Raw genomic sequence first — 26,227 nt, forward strand, 5'->3', positions numbered from 1 at the left:
CGCCTCTCCAACACCTTTCTGGCCAATCAGAGAATAGGATGGCAGCTCATTAACCAATCACCTTTGTCTTGGCACCTGACCTACACTCAAAGCCCAATGGACTGGTCCCGCATGGTCGTGGTTGAGTGCGGAGCGACATCATGTGGCCAAAAACAAGTATGACACCTGACAATCGAAAAGTCCTTGTGTTTGTTGCCCTCCAATGATAATTATGAATAAAGAAAGGAAATAGGTGCTTATCTGTGCTATTTTATCCACATGTAATCCTGATACTATGTTGCTTCTAAAATATGGTTCAGTTGATTAATGCAAGTGCACATTAAATAAAAAGAAACCTTTTGATTTTTCTGGTAGGAAATGATCAGTTGGAAAATGGAAAAAATGATAGAATGATGTGACATTTTTTTAAATAACAGAAAAATAAAATAATGCTCAGATATTTGTTCTCTGTGCTTTTTTATGGATGTTTTGATGATAGTTGCTCATTTCCAAGCTGATGTGAACAATAACATCGATTCAATTCAATCACAACATTTCATACATTAAGGAGGGCTGCCATTCTTCAGGAACCCCATCACCTATTTGTTGAGCAATACTCACCACAAAATCTTAACATTTACATCACATTTTATACATGATTCATTCCCAATCAAGTATTAACTTGTAAATGGACATACATGGCTCAATATGGTGCTTTTTTTTTTGTTTCCACTGTATGCAATTATATAATGCACACATCGGCTATACATGCATTTACAACTTATACAATATTATTGTGTTGTAATTGCACACCCATGAAAACAGAAAAAAAATAATAAAAAGAAACAAAGTAACCTTAAATCCACCCTATCATTTGAGCCTTATCCATTATGATTAGAGCACAATCGAACTTTTAGGACATCCAAAGGCATCATTATAGATTTGTGTGATTATGCACCATCAGACATCTTTTGGAACATCTAGTTTAACTCATCTTTTTCCTTGGAATTCATTGAAACCAGCTCAACAAAAGCAATCAACAGTACAATATAGTAAAACCAAACAATAACAGCTGTTACTGCCAGTTTAGGTTCCTCTTCATTTTCAATTTTGGCAATGTTAGTCCACTGTCTCTCCCTCTGAACTTCAGCCACCGAGGCAAGTCTTTGACTGCACTAAAAAGACTGGCAGAAGGCAGAATAACATCACCGCAAAAGTAGCAGGACAACCAGTAGAAGGAGCGGTAAAAGGCTACACAGATGGCTTTGGCATGTAGCTTTCCCTGTGACTTGCTCATTGTCTGGCGGGTATGCATACAGTCCAGGTCTGCTTCGAGTACACACACCACTTAGACACATTCCACTTCCTGAACCACTGATATCATCACCTAGGAGAAAGAAGCACAGAATAGTTTGTTAAAGAATATTATAAATCTGTGCTATGGTATTCGGACGTTTTGGGGTTCAACGCTTCTGCATTCAAAATTTCAGAATGGACACACAAAAAAAAAACATTTAAATTGTATATAGCAATATGAACAGCCTCATGGGATAGGCCATAGAGCAGGGGTGGGCAAACCTTTGGGCCCGGGGGCCACATTGACTTTAAAGATTTGACAGATGGGCTGGGTCAGCATAAGATAAGATGCATATAAAAAAGTGCATCCGTTAACAGTACATATGAAACATAAACAGAAAAAAAGGACTAAAGTATTAACAAACTCATCACTCATCATTAAAGTAAAAAGTATGAAGTACTCTGTGTGCCCTAGTTCATGGTGTAGTCTGCCTTTTTCCCCAAAGTACAATAAGATAGGCTCTAGCACCCCACGACCCTGACAAAATAAAGAGTGTTGAAAATGGATGCATGGATTTATACATGGTATATGTTTTGATCCTAAAAGTAAACAAAATGTATGAATTAACTACAGTAGCAGCTTGATTTTAACAATGCTTTATCCATTTTTGTGTATTCAGCAAACCTGCAACTTATTCCAACTGCTTATGGATTTATCACCTCTATAAGATTAAAAATGACTAGATTAAAATAAGAATAAGCATTACTCTAAATGCCAGAGTCAATTAATTATTTGTAAACCGCTAAAACCGTTTTTAGCGTCATCTCATGTTTTTAAATTTTGTTTAAAACATGTAAAACGTCACAAATGTGTCAAATAATCTAAATATGAGCGCCGCCACAAAAACTTGAATAATATTATGACTACTTGACTTACTTGCATCCTGGAAATCTACATCATTTCCATCCATGGCATTTTTTAACCTGTTGCTCATGATTTTTAGCTGCATGATTTGCTGTCGAATGGTTATATCTGGCTTAGTGATGTCAAGCTCCACTTCTGGATTGTTGATCTGGTTAGCCAAGCCATCTCCCATCACTTCAGGAAGGTATCTTCAGGAAGTAAAAATAATAGGAATAAAAATGATCTTTAGAGCTATTTAAATTGAATTCCAAAAAAAATAAAATAAAATCCTTAGTGCTTTAGGGTGTGTATGCATTTGTGCTAGTGTTTGTATGCATAAGTCAATACTTGAAAAAGTCTGTTAAGTGTTTGAAATACACTCTTGAAGTAAAAATAAAAATGCTTGAAATACCAAAAACAATTAACAGTATGTTTTGAAATCACATACTTTTCTCAGCAAAGGCGCTGTTCAGAATAGTGCAAATATTTGTTGAAAAGTGTAAATACATTTCATCAGGTCAAATACTTTTTATGAATTACATTAAGCATTGTCAACACTGTGAAAAATATCTGTAATATGGCACTTAATTATTACATAGTCCAAAAACTAAGACCCAAAATGAAATATATATTATCCTTTTACACTGGATAGAAATATGCAATTGTAAGAAAATGTTGAGGTTGAACAAAAAACATTCAATCAAAGTTGAAGATCTTTGACTGCAATGCATGTTTCTTTCCCACCTCGCTTTTGTAATGCCATTCCAGCATTTATCTTTGTTAGCGCCGCCTGCTGCCAATTTACTGCAAAGTGCCATAGGGAGCTGGAGCCAATACTGCCTCATTTCCCTTAATTTACTGGAAAGATCTGAAACCTGAGGATGACAATAAGTGAATGCAAACATGAGAATCCAAATGAGTACAGTTGTGCTTCAATCTTTGCTTCTATCCATTTTCACATCTTATGGGAACCGCAAGTCTAGCCAAGCTGACCTAGATAGAGTTGGTTCAAAGGCAGACTACAGTCAATCATTCATGTTGACAGTCACACCAATGGGAAATAGTAGTTTCTAAGTAATCTAACATAGTTAAGTAGGTAGGTATGTTTACCAACTGTGGTAAAGAACTCAAGCAAGGAAATAACTTAACATCCTACAGAAATCCAATAATATTGACTTAAACAAATTATGCTTCCCCTACTAAATATCCATACATCCATTTTCAACACCGCATATCCTTGTCAAAGTCGCAGGGTGCTGGAGCGAATGATGGACCACACCTTAAACCAGTTGTCGGGAACCTTTTTGAAAGAGAGAGCCATAAACGATTCCTATTTTCAAATGTTATTCCTTACAAGCCATACTCACCATTTAAAAGTCACTTCCAAGCCATACTCACTATTTAAAAGTCACTTACAAGCCATCCTCACCATTTAAAAGTCAAAATACATGAAATTTTGCAGTCATTTTATCACTTTTAAAGTACAAAAAGAATTCCTTTCACAACATGGTCACGCTGTTGCTAATCAATGAATATCAATGTGTATCAATGAAATCAATGACAGTTCCGACGTGACGTTCCTATTAGTGCGTTTGGGACTCTCACCACTGGATTCCATATTTTAGCTAAGAGCCATATGCACCCATTAAAGGAGCCACATGTGGCTCCTGAGCCATAGGTTCCCTACCCCTGCCTTTTACTGATCGCCAGGTAGTTGTTAGGCACACTCAGAGACAGTCAACCCTCTGCCCTCATAATAATTCTTCCACTAGTTTCATGTCTCATTCTCTCATCTCACTTTCTGAACCGCTAGGGACACGGGGGTGCTGGAGCCTATCCCAGCTGACTCAGGTCCAGGCAGCCTGAATCGGTGACCGGCAACCATTCATTCACTCTCACACTCATACCCAGGGGCAATTTAGAGTGTCCAATCAGCATACCAGGCATGTTTTTGAAATGTGGGAGGAAACCCGAATACCCAGAGAAAACCAACCCAGGCCCTGGGAGAACATGGAAACTCCACACAGGTGGACCGACCTGGAACTTAACCCAGGTCTCCTACTGCGAGGCCGAAGCACTAACCACTCATTCGCCGGCTCTCCCCAACTATATTTATATGAATAATAATCCTTCTGAGTCAAAATTTTTCTAAATGAATAGACTCATTTGAAAACACACCTGCATTTCGAGTCTGAGGCTCACAGTGGGAGAGGGTTTGTACTCCAAAGCAGCCAGAGAGCCGCTCTTCTTTTTCTTGGGCACGCGTACGATAGGACTTCCTGTCTCTGTTTCGACTGGAGGGCCACATGCTTGATACACCTAGAAATGGATAAGTAGGTATGTACAGGTTAACATTTGTGTGCAAATTATCATTTGACTTCACCCCTTCTTTAAAACACAGTAATATGGATTACTTATTTGACCAAAAACCACAAGATTGTAGTCCCAAATTAATCTTGAGTATATACTTCATTCACAATTACTGTGACTGGGGTACATTGCTGTAAAAGCCAAAACAGTTTTACAATTTGCACGCTTACCATGGTGATCTTAATAAATGGATCAAGGTCACTCAGCAGACTTTATGGAGTATAAAACATTAGCAAAAATTCGACACTAGATGTCACTCTACACACGTTTAAAATGATATTTTTCACTTTTTCCAAGTATGTTTTTTATTCTTAAACTGACCACATGAAGTAATGGATTAGGTTTGGAGAATGCATTTAGGTTAATAGAGCCTGAGATTTCATATTAAATGATTATACTATAATTGGTTATTAATACACTGTCCAGATGGATTTGCAATAAAACGACAACGATATAACAATTCACAGAAATATACAATAGATCCTCTCAATTGCCGTGTGTGGTGCTGGAGCATATCCCACCTAAGCTGGGTGACACCCTGAATTGGTGGCTAGCCAATTACAAGGCACTAGTAGACAACCATTCATGCTCACACTCATACCTTGGGGCAATTTAGACTGTTCAACCTGCCTATCAGGCATTTTGAAGGATGTGGGCGGAAACTGGGGTAAGTGGAAAATACCCATGCAAGCCTTGGGAGAACATGGAAACAAATGAATGTCCAAACCTGAGATTAAACCCTCAGAACTGTGAGGCTGATGCGCAAACCACTCGATCACCCGGGCTGTCTCACATCACTCATTAATTGATTACTCTTTTGAGGCAATCACAAACTGTTGCTGTCACTGAGGCTTCAACAACTGTCAACAATTATTTTGGCTCACTCTTCATGAGTAAACTACTCCATTTGTCAACAAAAGGTGTCTTTACCATATGGCGAACACTTTCCCTACTGTGGAACATGGAGGAGGCTTGATTATGGTCTGCAGCACTGCTTTGGAACAGAGTTTCTTGACGTTTTATTCATTCATTCTGTACCGCTTATCCTCAAAAGGCTCACTGGGGGTGCTGGAGCCTATCCCAGCTAACTAATGGCACCAGGCAGAGCACACCTTGGTGGGCAGCCAATCACAAAGCACAAAGAGACGGAAAAACCTTCAGACTCACACTGAGGGAGAATTTAGAGTGTTCAGTAAGCCTGGCATGCATATTTTTGGGATGGAGGATAAATCCATGCAAGTCTAGAGATTATGTGCAAACATCACAAAGTAAGGTCAGGACTTGGGTCGAACCCCCGATCTCAGAACTGTAGGGCAGACATGCTAAACACTTGAACACCAGCCTTTTCGTGGGAGATAAAAACAATCACGACATCTTGAAGGAAAATGTGCTGCCTAGTGTCAGAAATCTTGGTCACAGTCATAGTTCATGGGTTTTCCAAATAGATACAAAAAAATGGTAACAAAAAAGACAAAAATGACTAAAAGAAAAAGATTGGACTAGTCTGAAGTGGCCTACTGTTACACATTGCAGTCGGCAGGGTTAATTAATGTAATTTCCTGTTTTATTTAGTTGGGTTCCTGTCTGCAGTGCTCACCATGGCAGGCTTTTCTTGTAGTCATTCTAAGTGTCTTAAACACATGTGTGGTTAGCCTGACCCTTATATATCCCCCTCTGTTAGTGTTCGTTGCCAGTATGTCACTTTGTCATGACGCTGAACCATGATAAACTTCTGGCTTTATGTTTCCGTAATTTTGGATTGCTTCTTTGAGCTGACCTGAGTTCTTCTCCAGGTCAATAAATCTTGAACCTCAAACTGCCTCTTGCCCAGCCTCGTGCTTTTGAGTCCCGCTGTGTGTTAACCTCCTTGTTGTGACATCTACAAGCCCAGCTCTAAATCCCACTGAATCCCATCTCAGTGTGGAGCATTGACATTCTGCCTGGAGTTCTGCACCCTTCAAGCCTGAGGCAATGGGATTTGTTTGCTCATGAGGAATAGCCAAAATAGCTGTAGCTGGTGGCAGAAGACTTCTTGCCACAATAATTAATTTTAGTGACTGCCTAAAAAATATTACGGCAATGAAATTATCAGGGCTCATTAGTTTTATCTAGGCCTGTTTCATTATGTTAGATTTTGATTGTAATGATTTCTGTTAAACAATAATTCAAAAATAATTGATGATTTTGACAGATTCAAGAATTTGGTATTTGTTATTACTTTTGGAGGTTTAGAACTAACCGGTACCAATCTGTTAGGTGAATCAACTGTTCACAGTGGTGATTTTTGAGGGGAAAAGCCAAAGATGATGTTCAGAAAAGAGAGTTACCAACATTTTTTTTCCTGCATGTGTATAATCACAATGCTAATTATCTTTGCTAATATTAAGAATTAAAAAGGTTTGAAAAATAATAAGAAAAAAACACTGATTAAGACTTTGTTGGATTAAAATTTTCCATCAATATAAAAAATATTGAAATGAAAACTAACTCTGATGGATTATTTACAGGCATGGTGTTCTAGGTGCTATAACTATTCATTTATTCATGATCCGTACCACATATTGCAGTGTTTGCCAGAGCCTATCCAAGCTGACTTTGGGCAAAAGGCAGACGATACCCTAAACTGGATGTTAGTCATCAGTAAGGCATAAAGAGAAAAAAAACATTCAGACTCACAATCATACTGCCTCCGAGCGGGAATCAATCCCACACCTGCCCCCACTGAAGTCAGAACAGTGAACCACTACACCTTCAAGTGGGGTGTAAGTAGTATGTTTTACTTTTATAGTGGTATATAATAAGACTATGTTACCTTGGCTGAGAAGGTGTCAATGTTTTCCTTGAGCAGGTAGACAGCTTCAAAGATCTGAGAGGGGATGGATGACAGAACCAAATCGAGGTTGGGCTCTGTGCTAAAACTAGATGCCACCTGGATCATAGTATCTGAAGATATGATTTTAATTCATTAAGAGTATGTCTTTTTTTTCTCTCCATATGTGTTTGTATGTTTTTTACCTATAAGATTTTGCCACTCCGGGTTTAAATCAGCTTGGTTGGCGAGGCAGCCCTTCATAACATTGGCACAGTAGTTGGCACAGGGTTTGACAGAGGCCAGACCATGACAGTGTGGGCAGTAAACCAGCTTCAGCAAGGCCTTAATACATTCTGGACTCAGAGGAACCTGGTGAGGAGGGATATATTCACATACAATACGTGCTGACTGTTACACTCTTTACAAAAACAAGTACCGCATTTTCACAACTATAAGGCACACTTAAAAGTCTTAAATTTTCTCCAAAATGGTCAGTGTGCCTTATAATCCAGTGCGCCTTGTACATGGAAAAAAACAGAAAACCAAAAACGAAAAACCACCACTGTCGGATATTAGAAAAACACAAACGCCTGAACTGAAACAATACTGTTAAAAATGCAGATTCCATCTTAGTTTTCAAAATCTTACATCATATTCCCCCCCCCCCCCCCCCACTGCAAGATTTTATACAAAAAAATCCAAAACATCAACAATGGCTGGCTCTAGAGGTGACTGTGTAGTGAGTGCTTCATACCTGGAAGTCAATAGCAATTACCGTATTTTCACGACTATAAGGCGCACTTAAAAGTCTTAAATTTTCTCCAAAATAGACAGTGCGCCTTATAATACAGTGCGCCTTATAATACAGTGCCCCTTATAATACAGTGCGCTTTATATATGGAAAAAATGTCATTCATTGAGGGTGCGCTTTATAATGCGGTGCACCTTATAGTCGTGAAAAAACGGTATAGACTATAACAATCTGAATAAAATGGCAAAATTGCATCACTTGGTAAGGAAAGTAAGTAAGAAATTATTCAATCAATTGGGATTATACATTTCCGATTTTGTGATAGCCACAATCTTTCCTCAGGGCATAAGAGAGTAACTAATTATTCAAAATGAACCTTTAAAATTAGGATAACACTTAAAATGTAGTTTCCCCATCATATATAAATTAATAATAATATAAATATTTACTAATATCGCTATAACTCTCAAATAAGTAGTAAAGAAAAACATTCATTCTGCATTTTTCCCAAACTGTGAACTGTTCTAAGCTGGTGTTTCGACAATAGAAAACTATCTTACTCACCTGGGAGACCTTTCTGACAACCTCCCCACTGATGATCAGGCCTTGGACAAATGACCTGGCTGTGACAAAAGCTCGTATAACCTTTGCTTTCATATCCCGTGGGACATCTCCGAATGGTCGCAAGGTCTGCTGTTGCTTAGCAACACACTCTAAGTAGTCTTCAGAAAGAATGATCTGCAAGGGTGATGACAAGGCACAAAATTAGAATTCAATAATTATTTTTAATTCATTTTACTTAGTTTGGCATGAAATTGAAGAAGTTTGGAGGTTGTGAAAACACATTCACTATGCTTAAGGTTCACTTTATCCAATAGTAATGCACATAATGGAATTATCGTTATCAAGAGAATCCAAGATAAAAAATAGGCCGTTTCATCCTTTTGTTTAGATTAGATTATATTCGAAAACTTTATTCAACTCGTATTTGCAAAATTTCACTGTCACGGTAGCAAGAGGGTGAGAATACAGACACAGAAAAAGACATTTGAGTCATAAATAAATAGGTAATAAATAAGTTGATAAATAAATAATTAAATTTGCTTCTTTGAAACTCATTAGGATTTCATCATGTTGATTTTTTGGGCACTAATGATATTCTATTTATCTTATTACTTATCTTTACAAATTTACTATGTTTAAAGAATTGGATGACTCCAATTGATAGAATCTGTTAAATTTCTCATATTGAATTTAGGGGTAAAATAATTCGCACTCTATTTTACTCTTTTATAAACAATGCTCAAACATCACTGGCATTGGTGTTTGCATTTATATTTCATATAGATTAATTTGTCCACATTAAATCATATTGATGATGGAGTCATTACGCACATCTCTGGGGGTGGAGCTTTTAAAGGTGCGCTCCAGTAGGTGTGACCAGAATTCAGTTAACGTCTCATCCAAGTTGAGGGCAGAGCCTCTGTAGTACTGTTTCAGGTCGGAGTACAAATCACCATAAAGTCTTGTATTCTGGGAGTATGAGGCACCAAGCGGAGAAAGCACCTCATGGAGGGAACGTTCAGAGCGACTGTGAAGTTCAGTGAAATAGTCTGGTAAGAGGAAAAAAAGAGGAAGAAGCACATTTAAAGACAAAATTGATGAAAACAGCTTTTTTCCATTTATTCATTCATTCATTTTCTAAATTACTTCCTCACAAGGGTCATGGGGGTGCTGGAGCCTATCCAAGCTGACTACAGGCACCAGGCGGGGGACATCCAATCGTAAGGCACCAGGAAACGGACAGCCATTCACACCTACACTCATACCAAGGGGCGAATCTGAGTGTCCATTCAGCCTACTCTGCATGTTTATGAAATGTTAGGGCACTGGAGAAAACCCACACAAGCCTAGGGAGAGCATGTAAACGTGACACCGTGAGGACCCACCTGGGATCACACCCTCAACCCCAGAAATGTGAGGCCAACGTGCTAACCACTCATCGACTGGGCCGCTCAAAATTATTATTATTATTATTTTTACTAGGTGGCCTGGTGGACCGTTCTAAGCTCGATAGTGCAATCCCAGGTTTGACCTTTCTATGTGCAGTGTGCATATTCTTCCTGGGCTTGTGTGATATTTTTCTGGGTACTCCAGTTTACTAACACATCCCCAAAACATGCATGGAAGGCTTGTTGAACACTCTAAATTGCCCTTAGGTATGAGTGTCAGCATGAATGTCTGTCTGTTTCCTTGTGCGCCGCGATTGGGTGCGCCTAGTGCCTGAAGTCAGCTGGGTTGAACACTCTAATTTGGCCCTAGGCGTGAGTGTGAATGATTTTTCTTCTCCTTTTGCCCTGCGATTTGGCTGGAAACCAATTCAGGATGTCCCCTGCCTGGTGCCCATAGTTGCCTGGTTTTGCTCTAGCACCCTTTGTGAGGAAAAGCCGTATGGAAATTTAATGAATGAATAATCTTGACTGTCATTATGACACAAATCATACCTGTAAGCATTTGTCTAGCTGTAGACATTTGTCTATGTTTCTCATCATTTCACTTTTCTCTCTTTAATCCTTTATTTCTCAACTCGGCAAAGCAGTCTCCTCAGTGGGTCAACTGCTCATTAGCTGAACCAGCCCCTGCCTGAGGGGACCGATCGTTGCTGTGTGGGTGTTTGTGTGTATGCACCCTTTAAGATCAGTGGATCGGCTTATGATCTTTCTTCGTGTCTACCTCACTCTGCCTCATTATAACAGCCAGTCAGGGGTCCCCATGACGAACTTGACATACACAACCCCCGCGCGCATACACAATTATGTCTGAAGCCATGGTTGGGTGCAGCACACATCCAGAGCTTGTTACACACACAAAGCTCACCCAATAATAATTTTATTGTGAAAACACACACTCACATAAAACCACATCCAACTTACTGTCAAAACTTCTATAGAGAGCGTTGAAAGCGGCTTGTAGTGATCTGCCGGCCTCCCTGATCAAGCCTTCCGTCTCTTTTCCGCTTAGAACCTCAAGGTTTTCTTCCATGCTGTTCGTACAACAGGTTGGGCCCTGGGGACAGGTCGTCAGATGTTCACCTGGAATGGAAGAATAAATAATACATTCATTCATTCATGCCGCACATCCTCTTAAGAGTTGTGGGGGTAGCTGGACCCTCCATCCTATATCCTAGGCTGGTCGCCGAGCCCGTGCCTGCACTCACCAAACGCAGATTGAGTGAACAACTACACCAGGGGCCTTATAAATAATACATTCATTTACATTTATTTGGCAAAATTTTTTGACCGGAGGTCGTTGATAGGCAGGATTCTGTAAGTGGCTGTGCCCCGTCTGCGCATGTTAAAATTTATGATAGGCTGGACACTGGATGACGAATGTCGCGAGATTGTACGCATCCCCTGCTGCGTCACTACGGTATCGCATCGACGATCAACAGTACGTTTACATTGCTAGGATTCTGTATGTGTCTGCTCCCCGTCTGTGTCGTAAAATTCATGAATGGTTCTTTCAATTGGTTCATTTTTAGTGGTTTATGGTTCTTTTTAAGAATTTGGAATTTGGAATCTTACTCAATCACGGGAGTACAAACATATATTGCTAGTATAGCAGATTTACAAAAAATAGTTACAAATATATTAGTCTACGTAATTCCACACAAAAAAAAGCATTCGATGAAAATAGTCACAACAATAAAATAAAATACCTGATCGACCGCCTCCGGTCGATTATGCTTACTATGTTACATTTATTTTTAATTTAAGCTAAAACATCCTAAATATGCCTAGAATTATTTCAGTCATTCATTCATCTTCCATAGCGCATACCCTCAAAAGGTTTAAAGGGTTTGCTAGAGACTACCCCAGCTGACTTTGGGCAAAAGGCAGACTACAACCTAGACTGGTTGCTAGTTAGCTTTAGGGCACACAGAAAGACAAATGAGCATATGTACTCGCAATCATACTGCCACCCGCGGGAATCCATCCCACGCCAGCCCGCACTGAAGCTAGGCGAGTGAACCTCGACACTACGAGGTGGATCATGCCTGGGAATATTTTTCATTTATTGACTTTTTCATACTTTACTTGCATTAATTGTAGTATACTGACTCACATCCGGTGGTTCTATTTGTCTAGCTGTTTCTTTTTCTTTTTTTGTTCTTGGCACAACAATTGAGCAGATGTCATGTTTATCATTTTGTGTTCAACAGTAGGTTTGGTGATTGAAACTGATTTGCTAAATTAGAATAAAAAATAAGAGGAAAAAAATCAATGACATACAGTCAAGGAAGCTTTATTTTAAGCATATTTTATCCTGTATTAGATTAGATAACTTTATTTTTCCCGTATTCGGGGAATCACAGTAGCTAGAGGGTAAGAATACAGACAGAAAAATGCATTTTTGATGTAAATAAATAGGTAATAAATAAGTTAATAACCAAAAGAACAACTCATTGATATGTGCACTTGGAGAGAGAAAAAGACTTCCACATGGGCATTAATTTAGAATTATGTCCAACACCGCAGGTCATGTTGCCTAATTCCATTTTTGTTGTTGTTTTTGTAATCATAATTTGCATTATAGCATATAACAAAAACATACATGGCTTGCAGGGTGGAAAGAATGCGTCCATGGAAAATAAATTTAAATTATACTTCCAGTATTTTTTTTTGTGATGTCCCGATCTGATACTCAGTATCGGCTGTAAGTCAAATATATCTGTCTGTGTTTACTTCTATTTAGTAACGAATGTATGTAACTGAGCATCATGTAATATTTGTAATCAAAGCAGTTATTGACTTGTATACAATACAACAATGTGATTTATTATTTACTGGTAAGTACATTATATTTTGCATTATTATCATTGACCTAAAAACATGGACTTCTGCATGGTATCGGAAAAGGTACCTATCGATACATCTCTAGACATTCTTATTCATTTTGTGGTTTGTCTTGGTGATTTAAAAAAATATTTGCAACATGACCAACGAAGATTATAAATAGTGAATGATGTATTGCCACCTGATGGTCTACTCCAGACATGGGCAAACTATGGCCCGCGAGCCACATTCGGCCCATTAGGCTTTTTAATCCGGCACGCCAACATTGTCCAAATAATGTTTTTTTTTCCCAAGATGGCGCCGTCGTGTGGAAGCCAGTGGCAGTAGCTATGTCCACTCTTATTTGTTTTTCGTGTTTCTCTATCTTTTTTTAAATTACCTTTTAATATTTCTTAATACATTCCTTTTTACTTTACTTTGTACTTTAGACTTTTTACTTTATTGATGAGTGATGAGTATGTTAATACTTTAGTCCTTTTTTTCTGTTTACGTTTCATATGTACTGTTAACGGATGCAGTTTTTTATATGTATCGTATCTTGTGCTGACCCGGCCCATCTGTCAAATTTTTAAAGTCAATGTGGCCCCTGGTCTACTCAGTCTGACTTTGGTGCATGCAGTGTTGACATCGGATGGATTCCTGCTCAGTGGTGGTGTGATTGTGAGTGCCAATGGTTGTCTGTGTCTGTGTCTGCCGTATGACTGATTGGTGACCAGTTTCAGGTGTACTCCATCTTTCGCCCCAATGTCACCTAGCATAGGCTCCAGCAACTCCAACCCTGACCAGGATTTGCAGTGTTGAAAATGAATGAATGAAGTAAAGTATCTTTTTTAATGATTGTGTTTTTTTTCCCTCAAACTAGGAGGGAGATGTGAGTTGTTATTTGTAACCCATCAGTTAGCCAAAAAAAATACTAGTCCAGCCCACTTGAGATCAAATTGCTGGCAATGTGGCCCAAGAACCAAAATAAGTTTAACACGCTAAACTGGAGGCTGAGACAGGCACCCAATACTTTGTTTATCAGGTCTTTCGTCCTGGTCATGATGCTCAAGGTTCACAAAGTCCAAATTTCTTTAGACATTTAAGTGAATGTTAAGGGGCTACAGGAGCCTGGGGCTTTGAAGGGGGCAGGGAGTAATTGTCCAAGAAGAGAAGTAGAGCAGAAGAGAAGATGTCATCATCATTGTGGCTCCATAAATCTTTCATAGAATCTTTGTCACTGAATGCCAAGAATCACTTGGAATGTGAATCATTACATAGTGCATAGAGTATCTTATTGGATTTTATTTGGTCAGGGTGTTTTATGTTTCTTTAAAATACAGCAACACTTAGGAATGTATTTTGTGCTCAGAGGTGAAATGAATACTACCAATGAACAAAGCAACCATGACATACATACTACATTGCCTACATCAAAGCAGTAGCCACCCTTGTCACTATTATTTTGTAGATTGTGAAATGTAGTTCAGATCAAAAACTCAAATAAGGACTGCAACTATAATCTCCTCCTAATCTCATAGAATTTGACAGGAATTCTAAGTTAAACCATTTGTAAGTGGAAGATGTTTTGTAACATATCTTAGGTATCTCTTACCAATCGTCATCACTGTCAACTATATTGGGTTCATTTTTTCAATTTGGTTTTGGCAGAGGGAAGAGGTTTAAAATGTCACCAAGACACCAACAGTGTTGACGTGTGTCTCTCTATCAGATTTTGTTGTTGGTTGCTTTTATGAGTCAAAGGTCAGCATTTTTATTTTATTTCTTTAGTTTGATTTGAATGAATCCCCTGAAGAAAGGGCGTTTCCCCGAAACCGAGATTGGATTTTTGGTTTACCATGTAATAGAAAGAAATAGTGAAATGGAATGATATATCGATTCCCTAAAAGGAAAGAACTGAGAACAGAGATGACACAACCAAATATATGCTTACACAATATAGTTAATACGTACATTAATGGTCCCTGAATGGCCTGAAAATTTAACATGGCTGTTTTTGTCAAGGAGACTAGTGGTTTTCATAATTTAGGAATGTAGTATTTCATACTGTAATACATTTGGGTTGTTGCTATTGTATAATGCATGATGATTTTACCAGTGTAATCTTCTCTGCCTTGTCTAGTATGGTTAAAAAAAAAGGTTTAAAAGACGAGCAGTCAACTGAACCAATGACAAAAGAAACATTTCCACAAAGGCTTCACTTGGTGCTCTGATGACTTCATGTAATCCTCATATTTTTCTTGTATTAATTAGTTTTGCAGTTCTACGATATACTAAACTCTCTTAAAAGCAAGAAGCACATGATGCAATCTTGATTAGGTACTTTATTTTTGGGTGAGTACCCAATTGATTTCATTATAAGCAACAATTTGTGAGCACTTCAATGTTCAAAATAATAACCTTTAATTATAATTTTTGTAGGTTCTAAACTATTTCTTTTATTTTTTTGCCTTATAATAAGAATTTTAAATTATAAAAATGTATAGTTGACGCTGAACCAAATTATATGTACATTTTTTCTGTATAAATGGTATACTTGCACAATATAAAGTCAACTAAACAATCAGATTGCAGCCTCACAGTGATCTCTTTTGCTTAATGTTAGTAAAACTGAAATGTCAATAAAACTGATTGTATTTAAATACTGCACATTGTAGAATGCAACATCAAGCACACAACATTGGCTAGTCATATCTACATGGCCGTTTCTCAAAGTACATTTGTAATCTCAACTCCACAAAACACTGACACAAATTCATCTGGCAGCAGCTCAAACAAGCCCATCTATTTATATTCATCACATGATTCAGGGGGCATTATTGAGTCATCAAATGTAGATCCACTCAATACCATAATAGCTCAGTTACGGACAGTACACAAGAAAGGAAGATGTATATTGCTAACTTTCTTAAAGCCGTTCTATAACAGAATGAAGGTCATAAACAACACATGATCCGAAGGCAACTTATTTACCAACTTTTCCATAAATTCCACCATGCTGTTCAAAAGTGTTATGCCTAATCTTTTGTTTACAGGTAATGGTTAAAAACATTGATTATATAATTGTCTTTTTCAAACCCTGCCACTTACACAAGAATTTTTAGAGAATACGTTCAAAGCATGTGCATCGTTTGATATACTGGGAAATTAAAATTTAGTTTCTGTATTGTTTCAACGGTATTTGCACTCATCATAGCTTGTCACCTCTGATAGGCTGGCGACAAATTATGGGTGTAACCTGCCTCTTGCCCAGGGATACCCGGGATAGGCTCCAGCATACTTTCTGAGGATTGGCAGTACATCGGGAGAATGAGTTATTCGGTTGTCAAAATGCTTATAATGTATCATGTTTGGTGATTGAATATAAGTGGTACTGTATAAAATGTCAGTAAGAATATATCCAATAATTCAGTAAAAATATACAGATTTTTGAACCGCTTATCGTCACAAGGGCTGCGGAGGGTGCTGGAGCCTTTCACAGCTGATTTCTGGCACATTGTCTTAGTTTGTGACTACAGTCTCGACTGGTTGCCATTTAGTCGTAAGACAAACTGAGCGACAAACAACAATACACACCCACAATCAGACTGCCACCAGCAGGATTCGAGCCCATGTCTGCCCGCAACGAAGTCAGGCGATTGACCCTCTACAGTCTACACCATGTCCCCCCACTACTGGCCCAGAGTCAGCTGGGATAGGCTCCATCACCCCCCGCGACCCTGATGGGGATAAAGCGGTTCAGAAAGTGAGATGAGATAATGCTATGCTGTGTACGTCAAACCATCTAAAATAGCCAGTGTTTAAAAAAGCTTGGAAATTCATGTATGCTTAAAATTGTATGTTTAAATTGGTTAAAGATGTACATACTATAGCATATCAATATTCATATTAATATTCAGGTGTCTACCTCGGCTGTGAACTCGAGAATATGAATGGCAGTGAAGGGAGAAAACCAAAACTGATTAGCAAAATCTCTAGAGAAGCATGCTACATTCTTTTTCATGTTGAACCATGTCTAGTTAAGTTTAACAATACATACGAACAACACATTTAGAGATTGCCAAATCAAAAAAATTTACAGAATGTTGTGTATGCCACCACTGGCAGATTTTTTTTCTCTGCAAGATATGAAGCATATTATTCCATAATACTCTTTTCCATAAGTTTAACAATACATACGTACAACACATTTAGAGATTGCCAAATCAAAAAAAATGGACAGAATGTTGTGTATGCCACCACTGGCAGATTTTTTTCTCTGAAAGATATGAAGCATATTATTCCATAATACTCTTTTCCATACCGCTTATCCTCTAAAGGTCGCAGGAGGTGCTGGAGCCAATCACAGTTACAGCGGCTCATATATTTGATCAAACTGGGGCACACCGCTACGAAACTAAAAACAGATTTACAATTAATCCTGCATGCTTCCATTTGTGACCTTATTTGACTGGATCAAGGTCAATCAGTAGACATGTAATTTAGGATCTCAGGTCCCTGTAATTGTGATGCAATTTCACCAAAATGTATATGGAAGCTTTATTCCCGTTCAATTATAACACCAAAAAGGCTTAAAAATGTGTCTTTTAATCCGAATAGAATGTACTATACACATAAATGAACAAAGGCACATGGTGGTGTGCTCAGGCATTTTGCAACTATTGCTACAGTGCGTGTTGTAACTCTAAATCGAAGTTTTTCATACAATTGTAATAATAATCACAATGAACCACCTGAAGAGCTGAATATTGTTGACACAGTTATATATTATTCAGTTTAGTCACCCTTACAGAGAATTTCATGATTCATTATTTATTTTAAACTAGAATTCACTGGAATTGGTTTGGCTGGCTTCATTCCAAAAGTATGAATCATACTTGCTGTAGTGGTGCATGTTAGGGCAGAAGAACTTTGTATTTTTAAAGTAAATGGTCACCAAATGGCCTCAAAATTGGTAAAAATATTGTGACCACTGCTACTAAAACCAATTGTTCTAATTTGTTGGAAAAGAATCCACCCTGTTTACATTTCTTGGTAAATCAGAACAAGGAAACTGAACCAACTGTATCATAACCAGAGTAAAAAATCACAAAATAAATTGGTGAAGCTTTTTATTAAACTGTTTTGATAACAACACTTTACATATATATATATATATATATATATATATATATATATATATATATATATATATATATATATATATATATATATATATATATATATATATATATATATATATATATATATATATATATATATATATATATATATATATATATATATATATATATATATATATATATATATATATATACACATTGTAACTACCTGTTCAATCGAATTGTAAATTAGTGTATCGCATAGTCCATATTTGTCAGTCTATCTCAAAAGTATAAGGTCATTCAGAACCGAATTTTGAAGAAATGTTTAAACTAACAATTGCAGGACATCATTCATTCATTCAATAGCTTTAATGATATCAATAGTTTAACCAAGAACTAAATATTATTGACAGTTAATTCTGTTTCACTACTATATAATTTTGCATCCTGCTGAAAATATTTTTATGATTAAAAATGGCCACTTGATGGTGTAGGGGTCAGGCAGTATGGGTTTGATTCTCCTTAATTGGTGGTGAGATTGTGAGCCTGAGTGGTTGTATGTTTCATTGTAACCTGCAATTGGCTGAAAGGCTCCGACACCCCCTGGGACTGGTACCGAAGATGAATGAATGATTCAAACAGTTTCAACTTTTAATCGCCTGCTGCGATAAAACCCATCTCAGAAAGGAAGTGACCTCTGCACTATTAAAAATCAGTTTCATTATGAACTAATGTCTCTCTTAAATAAGCCTTGTGCCTCACACCCAATTCCCAACAAGTAATAAATCAGCAAGAGCAATGAAAAAATAAAGACCTGAAGTATGACAAATTGTGGGAAAAAATCCATAAAAAGAATAAGCCACAAAGAATAAGAAGCACCTCCACATTCTAACAGTTACTCTGACATGGTCTGCATTGGTTCAATCAACAAAGATCAAGGTGACTCATTATCTTGCAGTAAAGTTAAAAGGGGAGCACTGGTTTGAATTATTCCCCTTATTTTATTTGTGGCTTCCCTTTCCTAATGAGCATTTTACAAAAACCTAATTACTAACCTGGCAATGTATCACCTAATGGAGAGACTGACGACTTTGGCATGTTCCGTTCTGCACCCTTTATAAGAACCTGTGTGTATCCATTATCCTATGTAACCTTACTGCTAACTTTGCTTTAACACTGAATTAAAATGGAACAGAGCAAAAAGGGGCATGAAAGTGTAATGATGAGACATTAAGGGAAATGAGAATAAAATTAAAATGTCAGTACTAGACAGCTCAACAACAGTATGGAGGACTTCAGTCTGCAAAACCTCACTTCATTAATATTCAAGGATTATGACAGTGTCTTCACTATCCAATATGTTTTTTTATTTGTAGAGGATTTGGAAATTATTGCAGAGTATCCTTTAAGACACTAATATAATTTCCACCTGATGATGAAAAGGTTCGCTTGCTTCTGTGTGGGTAGGCGTGGGCTCGATTCCAGATGGTGGCAGTATGATTGTGAGCATTAGTGGTTGTCTGTCGCTCTGTGTGCCCAACGGCTGACTGACGACCAGTCTAGGTTGTAATCTGCCTTTGGCCTTAAATCAGGGAGAGGCATGGGCAACTCCCGCAAACCTTATGAGCATGAATGAATGAATGAATTACCAAACTAAAAATACCCCACTCTACCACAGACCAGCCATTCCTGTTTCCCAGCATGAGCATTTGTTGGCACATGTGTATGTGCAGCAACCAAAATCAAATATTGTTAGTAGCCAAATGCATTTTCCAAAACTGTTTTAGAGATACAACTCTTTGCATCACTGAGAAACTGTCTTGACTGTGCAAATTTCTGCATTCAAGGGTGAATGAGTCACACTTTGACAAAGCTCAAGCGACTCTCTTGGACAACTAGATTCAGTATTAAGTATTATCAGTGGGGTGGAACCAGCGATTTGTGTTCCTGCATGGATAATAGTACTCCGATACAAAGAAATACTGTGTGGAAACAAACTTCAGAACACAAACGCAAGAAAAACAAAAGTAGGCATGTATATTATATGGCAATGCCAGCATGTTTTGATGCCATGTTTTGAACTAGAAACTGCTAAAAGAGATTAAGTGATCGGGTTTAGCAGGAGATTAGACATCAGCCTTTAATCCAACAGTAATGATGGTCCTTGTGATGGGAAGGTGGCATACAGCATGAGAATAGAGGTGTATATGTATATCACTGAACTGTTCAAAATATTTATATGGTTATTATTTCAATAGTTTGATATTTGGTTGCTGATAATTCTCATGAGATGTAGTAAAGCCATTAATGGGCGCATATTAGGGGCAGATTAGTCATTGTTGTACTTTCAAAGTTGTGATGTATCAAATGCCCTGGATGAAAGGAACATTAGTTCAAAGGGTGAGGGCAAACATATTCAGGTCGAAAAGAACATTTTGCTTCGATGTATAACAACTTCCTCGTTACACTTGTGCACTGAATGGTTTGCAATCAAGGCAGTCAGACATACTGACCACTTTTCTACTGGGTCGCATACGTACATTTTTTGAAATGGTACATTTTTCTGTGATACAATGGAATTCAAGGAAAAGTGGTTCAGACAAATGAATGGATGAATAAAATGGAATTTTCACATTTATTTTTAGGTCTTTGCCTTTAAATTATCAATTGATGAAATAGACTGAGTATGACAAAGTGATGATTTACAGTATTTGGCAACCTTGTTATACATTAACAGGTTATAATACACATTCCACTGTGCCTAAAAATTATTATGAGCTGAAAAATATTTTTTATAGTATGCCTTGAAATAATTAAAACTACAAATCTCAAGATTCTATATGGACATGACAAAAACATGTTATTTATTTTAAATAGTTGATGGATAAAAACAAATAAAGACATCTAGGAAAATATTTTGTATTATTACAATGATTTAAGCTTTAAAATCACTGACAGTCGAGCACAGTGTGGAGTCCTAATGCATTATTCAGTTTACATGTATGTGAGGATCGCTTGATATGCAATTTTAATGATTAAATAAAAAGGTCTCTGGGGACATAAAAAAAATAGAAGAGAGTAATTTAAAATACAAATCCCAGACAGATCATAACAGTGCATTTCCCTAAACTGAAGTTTGTTTCTTTGATAACTGTTTAAGCTTGTTTAATTCTGGCATTATTAATTGAAATGTCTCCCAAGACAAAGGTTCAGCAATAATTGAACATTTTTACTCCAAAAATGAAATGGGTGGAGAGAGAGAGAGAGAGAGAGAGAGAGAGAGAGAGAGAGAGAGAGAGAGAGAGAGTCATGCATTCTACTTGTTTGTTTTTTTGTTATGACTGAATTTTCTACTGCTTCCTGTAGATCTGATTACTCAAACTGGAATTTTGGTATTCAAACAAGAAAAATGAATCCCATTAACATATTTTTCTGTTGCATGCCACACAAAATGATGTGACTGCTGGCCCCCTGGTCTTCAAATGGAAATCTATGCTACAAACGTCCAATCGGAGGGACATAAAGGGGGCAGGGCTTGTGTTCAGTGCAGCTTGAACATACAGTATTTCATGATGTCCTATTTAGGGTTTCTTTACAAAAGCAATATTCAACAAATAAACACTATTTGGTGGAAACCTCAGACCAAATGTCGAACAAAATGGTCTTGTTCTGTCCCTGCAGGTCATTTGATCACATGGGTGTGTGCTTCTTTGCAAAATAATGCATTTGTGATGGACACCTCTTTGGAGGTGTTGGTTTTCACTGACTTTAAGACATGCACCACACCCGAACACTAAAATTGAATACATCTTAACCTCTGGCCATGTGTGAGAGTAGAAAGGGCTTACGGGCAAAAAGACAACTGGCAGATAGCAAGAAAAAGGATGACTTCTATTCACATAGCATTGAACTTGTGGCACAATAAGATATGTGAGTAGGGAGAAAACAGAATAAGAGTGACTAACTCATAAGGCAAGAATGTAGGGCATGCATACTACAGTGGACTACAGTTCAGTGAATTATTATAAATAATACAAACTGTACATTTCTTAAACTTTATTGGACCATTTTCACAGAATTATGCAGTGAGACGAAAAGACAAAAGCTGGTTGAAATTACCTGAGTCTGACTTGAGAAGCACTTTAATCCATTGACTTAAAATTCATCCTCTTCTTTAATTTCATTATTTCATTCATTTTCTGAACTGTTAATCCTCACAAGGGTCGTGGGGGTTGCTGGAGCCTATCCGAGCCCACTATGGGCTACAGGCGGGGGACACCCTGAATTGGTGGACAGCCCATCACAGGTCACAAGAATACGGACAACCATCCACACTCACACTCATACCTAGGTGCAATGTAAATAGTATGTTTTTGGGATGTGGGAGGAAACTGGAATACCTGGAAAAAACCCACACAAGCCAGGGGAACATGCAAAGTCCCGGGGGCTGAGTAGTTAGCATATCAACCTTACATTTCTGGAGTTGTGGATTCGTTTCCAGGTCGGTCCTCACTGTGTGGAGTTTTCATGTTCCCAAAAACACGATAGGTAGGATGGTTGAAAACCCTTGAGCTCCTTTGAGAGAGAGGCCAAACCTTACATTTCCCACAGCCATGACTGCCATCCATTCTCTGTACCGCACATCTTTGCTGGGCTAGGAAATGTGCATGGAGCCAATCACAGTGGACTGGGCGAATGACAGGCTACACGCATAATAGGTCACCGTCCAGTCACATGTATGAAGAAGCTGAATTATCTAGACAAAACTCATGAAGGAAAGCCATTGGGGGAATCCTGAACCTCCGAACTACAAGGCAAATTTGCTAACCCTTTGTAGGCAGTTGTTTCCAATTAATGTTTTTTTTCAGGAGCCCGTGGGTAACAAATCGTTTCAAGTACAGTCGGCAAGCGAGATGAGTATTTTTCCCTGAGGACAACAGCTACTGTACCCTTACAATAATGAATAGTTGCTCTCTATGGGAATTCTACTCCCTGTCCCAATCTTTCTGTGCATATCTACTTGCCAGTTTCAATTATTTCAGAAGGAAGCAAAACTCTTGCTCAAATAACTACAGCAGATTTTGGTCCAAGTGACAAAGGCATTATTTTTTTTCATCAGTCAATAAAATATGAGTTTTTAATGGAGAGGGAGGAGTGAGCTATGTTGGACTCCTCCTTGGCTATCCCTGAAGCACCCACTGAGACCTTGAGTGACTCACTTCTTTCTCTCTCCTGAAAATGTATCTGAACACCCCTCCCCCTCTCTCCATCCCTCTGCTGATCCTCTGGTGTCTTTGCCTCCTTCCTGCGTCTGTCCACGACTTACTCATTCAAGTTGCATTTATCTGTCTTTCTGTTGTCTCTGTGTTGGTATCACATTTGGCATCAACCACCCACACAAAACTGCTTCATATCCCACCACACAAGACATATGTGCATGACCTTCTGCATGATACACAGCTTGCACACAGACACATTGTATTCTTTTGTCTCCATCTTTCCGGGCTCCTGCCACTGTCCACCCCTAAATGATTGAAGAGACGCATTCAAGGAAATAGCCAAAGACCTTGCTGTTCAGCCTTCACAGTTAAACTAGTAAAATCCAAATATGGCTCAACTGTGATGTCTGTTTGACAGATAGATGGACTGACCAGGTATCGGTATGATTAGCTGACATTCAGTAATAATTGACTGGTTGATTAACGAATTCATTCCGACCTTTCATTCCCTCATGTTCTGATTCTCACAAGGGTCACAGGGTGTGCCGGAGCCAATCCCAGCGAACTACAGGCAGCAAGCAGGTGATATTCTGAATCAATGGACAGCCAATTAATGATCAACAAAGCAGAATCACAGTTGTAATGCTAAATCAAACCCAACCAAACATTTTTCCCATTGGAGAAATTAGTTTGAAAACCCATTCCTGCCACAATAAAAATTATTTTTTAACCAGAGCATGAAGCCTATTTCTGCCTGAGGAAAAAATATTTTGTTTTAATTGCACAGCCTGTTTCTGCTAAAAAGCAGACTAGGCTTTTTACTAGCCACTGGCGCTGCCCATTTCCGCCAGGGCAAATAAAAATAAAACTCAGTCCACTTTTACGCACACAAGCCAAGCAACATTTACAAAATTTTTCAGGTTACTTTTATGCACCAGCATAAGCTAATAAAGGAGACACAAACAATCAGTAAGTAATAAATGTGGTGCTTAGAAGTTAAAACTTAGAGATGTACCTAATATATTGATGGAGTTGAGGACTATGTGTCACTACCATCAAGACCATCAAGTCAGTTGTTTGTAATGGAAAAGGTTGGGTGAAAGGGTCGAATAAAGCATGGCCATATAAAGATATGATGTCCTTTTACCCCTTTTACAACTCTGGCATTGATGCTAAGTGAAATTATTGAATCGTGGCTATCAGCACCAAAGCCACAAGTTGGGGAAAGGATAGGAATTGACATCCTACCTTAAATACCATAAAATATCATACCATAAACACAAATTAGATTCCGGCTGTGAGTAGCAAGATCTCAAGATCTATTGTAGCCTACAAGTAACTTACAAACATTATGTACAAGCAGCAGCAAGAAAAAAAAAGAAAACAATTATCGGGCCAAAGGAAAAGAAAATAGATGTTGTACTATTAGTACTAGGTGGGAAGTTGCACTATTAATATGAAAATAACGGATTTAGCTGCTGCGTAGTTGATATACTGCTTCACTGCAATTTTTGGAGCATTTCCTAAGTCTGTTTTGTCATTAGTTTGACAAATAAGGAAACCCCTAATCTCTTGGTTCCTCTAAATCCAATTATAATCATTAGAAAGTTTTATACTTATCTTCATTCCTTTGTTAGTGAGTTAAATTACATACTCTAGTTTCATGTCTCATCTAGTTTTCTGAATAGCTTTATCTTCTCGATGGTTGTGGGGGGATGTTGGAGCCTAACCCAGCTGACTTCGGGCCAGAGTCGGGGGACACCTTGAATTGGTTGCTAGCCAATCGCAGGGCATTAGGAGACAAACAACCATTTACATATATATTCATACCTAGGGGCAATTTAGCGTGTCCAATTAGCCTAGCATGCATGTTTTGGGAATGTGGGAGAAAACCACAGTACCCAGAGAAAACCTACGCAGGCCCGGGGAGAACATGCAAACTCTACACAGGTGGATCGACCTGGATTTGAACTCGGGTGCCCCACTGTGAGGTGTAGGGTAAGATCCCAGGTGGGTCCGAACTGTGTGGAGTTTACATCTTAGGGTAGGCTGGTTGAGCACTCTAAATTGCCCCTAGGTATGAGTATGGGCGTTAATGGCTGTCTGTCTCCTTGTGCCGTGCGATTGGCTGGCCACCGATTCAGGGTGCCCCTGCCTCTGGCCTGAAGTCAGCTGGGTTAGGCACCAGCACCCCTCGCGAGCCTGGTGAGAGTTTCAGAAATTAACGATTTTTTATTTATTACTGGTGTTGAATTAAGGTACGTAAAAAACATTAATGAACATAGGTATAGTATATACTTTTTTCTTATTGGCAGGAATTGGCTGCCATGAATCAATTTGTATCACACAAATTCAGTAAGTAGGGACAAATTCTTTAAAAAAAAAAAAAAAAAAAAAAACGTGAATAAACAATTAACAATTAACCCGCACGGTGTTTTGGGATATCAACTCACCAGAAGTCTCTGTTTGAGGTACACCGACCAGCGTGAAGCCTTTCCCGGTGTAGAACTGGCGCAGGTCGGCGCAGCTCCTGTCCGGTGCCTGCCCCGCTGCTCCGGTCAGACCCAGCAGCAGAGAAATGAGAAAAAGTCGCATCTTCTCAAGTGTATTCCAAAGAAAATATGTCTGGGAAAATAAATCAATAAAAAATCGGAGTTCTACAACGAGTCCTTGTCACGGGAGCGGGGCGGTCGTTCAGCCGGGTTGTCCTCCCATAGTGGGAATATTGGAAGGATAAGAATGGTAGAAAGGGAACGGGAAACTGTAGGTGTCGGTTCCACCCCTTACCTCTTTCCCCTCCTCTGCTCGAGGGATGCCGGAGACAAAGAGAGAGAGAGAAAGAAAGAGACGGGATGGGAGGGAGAGAGCGACAGAGAGAGCGCAGGTGTTCTGGTAAAGTAGGAGTAATATGAAAACTGCTGGTTTCTGGATGAAA

The 26,227-nt window shown here is 38.4% G+C and overlaps 1 protein-coding gene across 1 annotated transcript; it reads right to left on the minus strand.

The window, feature by feature from the left end:
* Positions 1-609: 609 nt before the first annotated feature.
* Positions 610-26,007, minus strand: gpc1a (glypican 1a). The gene is made up of 11 exons (XM_077717919.1): positions 25,992-26,007; positions 25,746-25,961; positions 11,046-11,204; positions 9,508-9,725; positions 8,677-8,850; positions 7,565-7,730; positions 7,362-7,492; positions 4,358-4,498; positions 2,924-3,054; positions 2,213-2,388; positions 610-1,366 (listed from the first exon to the last, which is right to left on the minus strand). Exons 1-11 carry the CDS (start codon positions 26,005-26,007, stop codon positions 1,185-1,187), a joined length of 1,710 nt encoding a protein of 569 aa, XP_077574045.1. The 3' UTR covers positions 610-1,184.
* Between the last annotated feature and the right edge of the window lie 220 nt (positions 26,008-26,227).

This window comes from Stigmatopora nigra, chromosome 5, assembly GCF_051989575.1.
Source record: "Stigmatopora nigra isolate UIUO_SnigA chromosome 5, RoL_Snig_1.1, whole genome shotgun sequence".
NCBI classification, from domain to species: domain Eukaryota; kingdom Metazoa; phylum Chordata; class Actinopteri; order Syngnathiformes; family Syngnathidae; genus Stigmatopora; species Stigmatopora nigra.

Bases quoted from the DNA above. Each gene is read 5' to 3' on its own strand.
- gpc1a (XM_077717919.1), bottom strand. The intron at 4,499-7,361 runs GTAACATAGTCT...ATCCATTTCTAG, and splicing joins TTGACACCTTCTCAGCCAAG to GTGTATCAAGCATGTGGCCC. The intron at 2,389-2,923 runs GTGGGAAAGAAA...TACTTCCTGAAG, and splicing joins AATGGCATTACAAAAGCGAG to ATACCTTCCTGAAGTGATGG.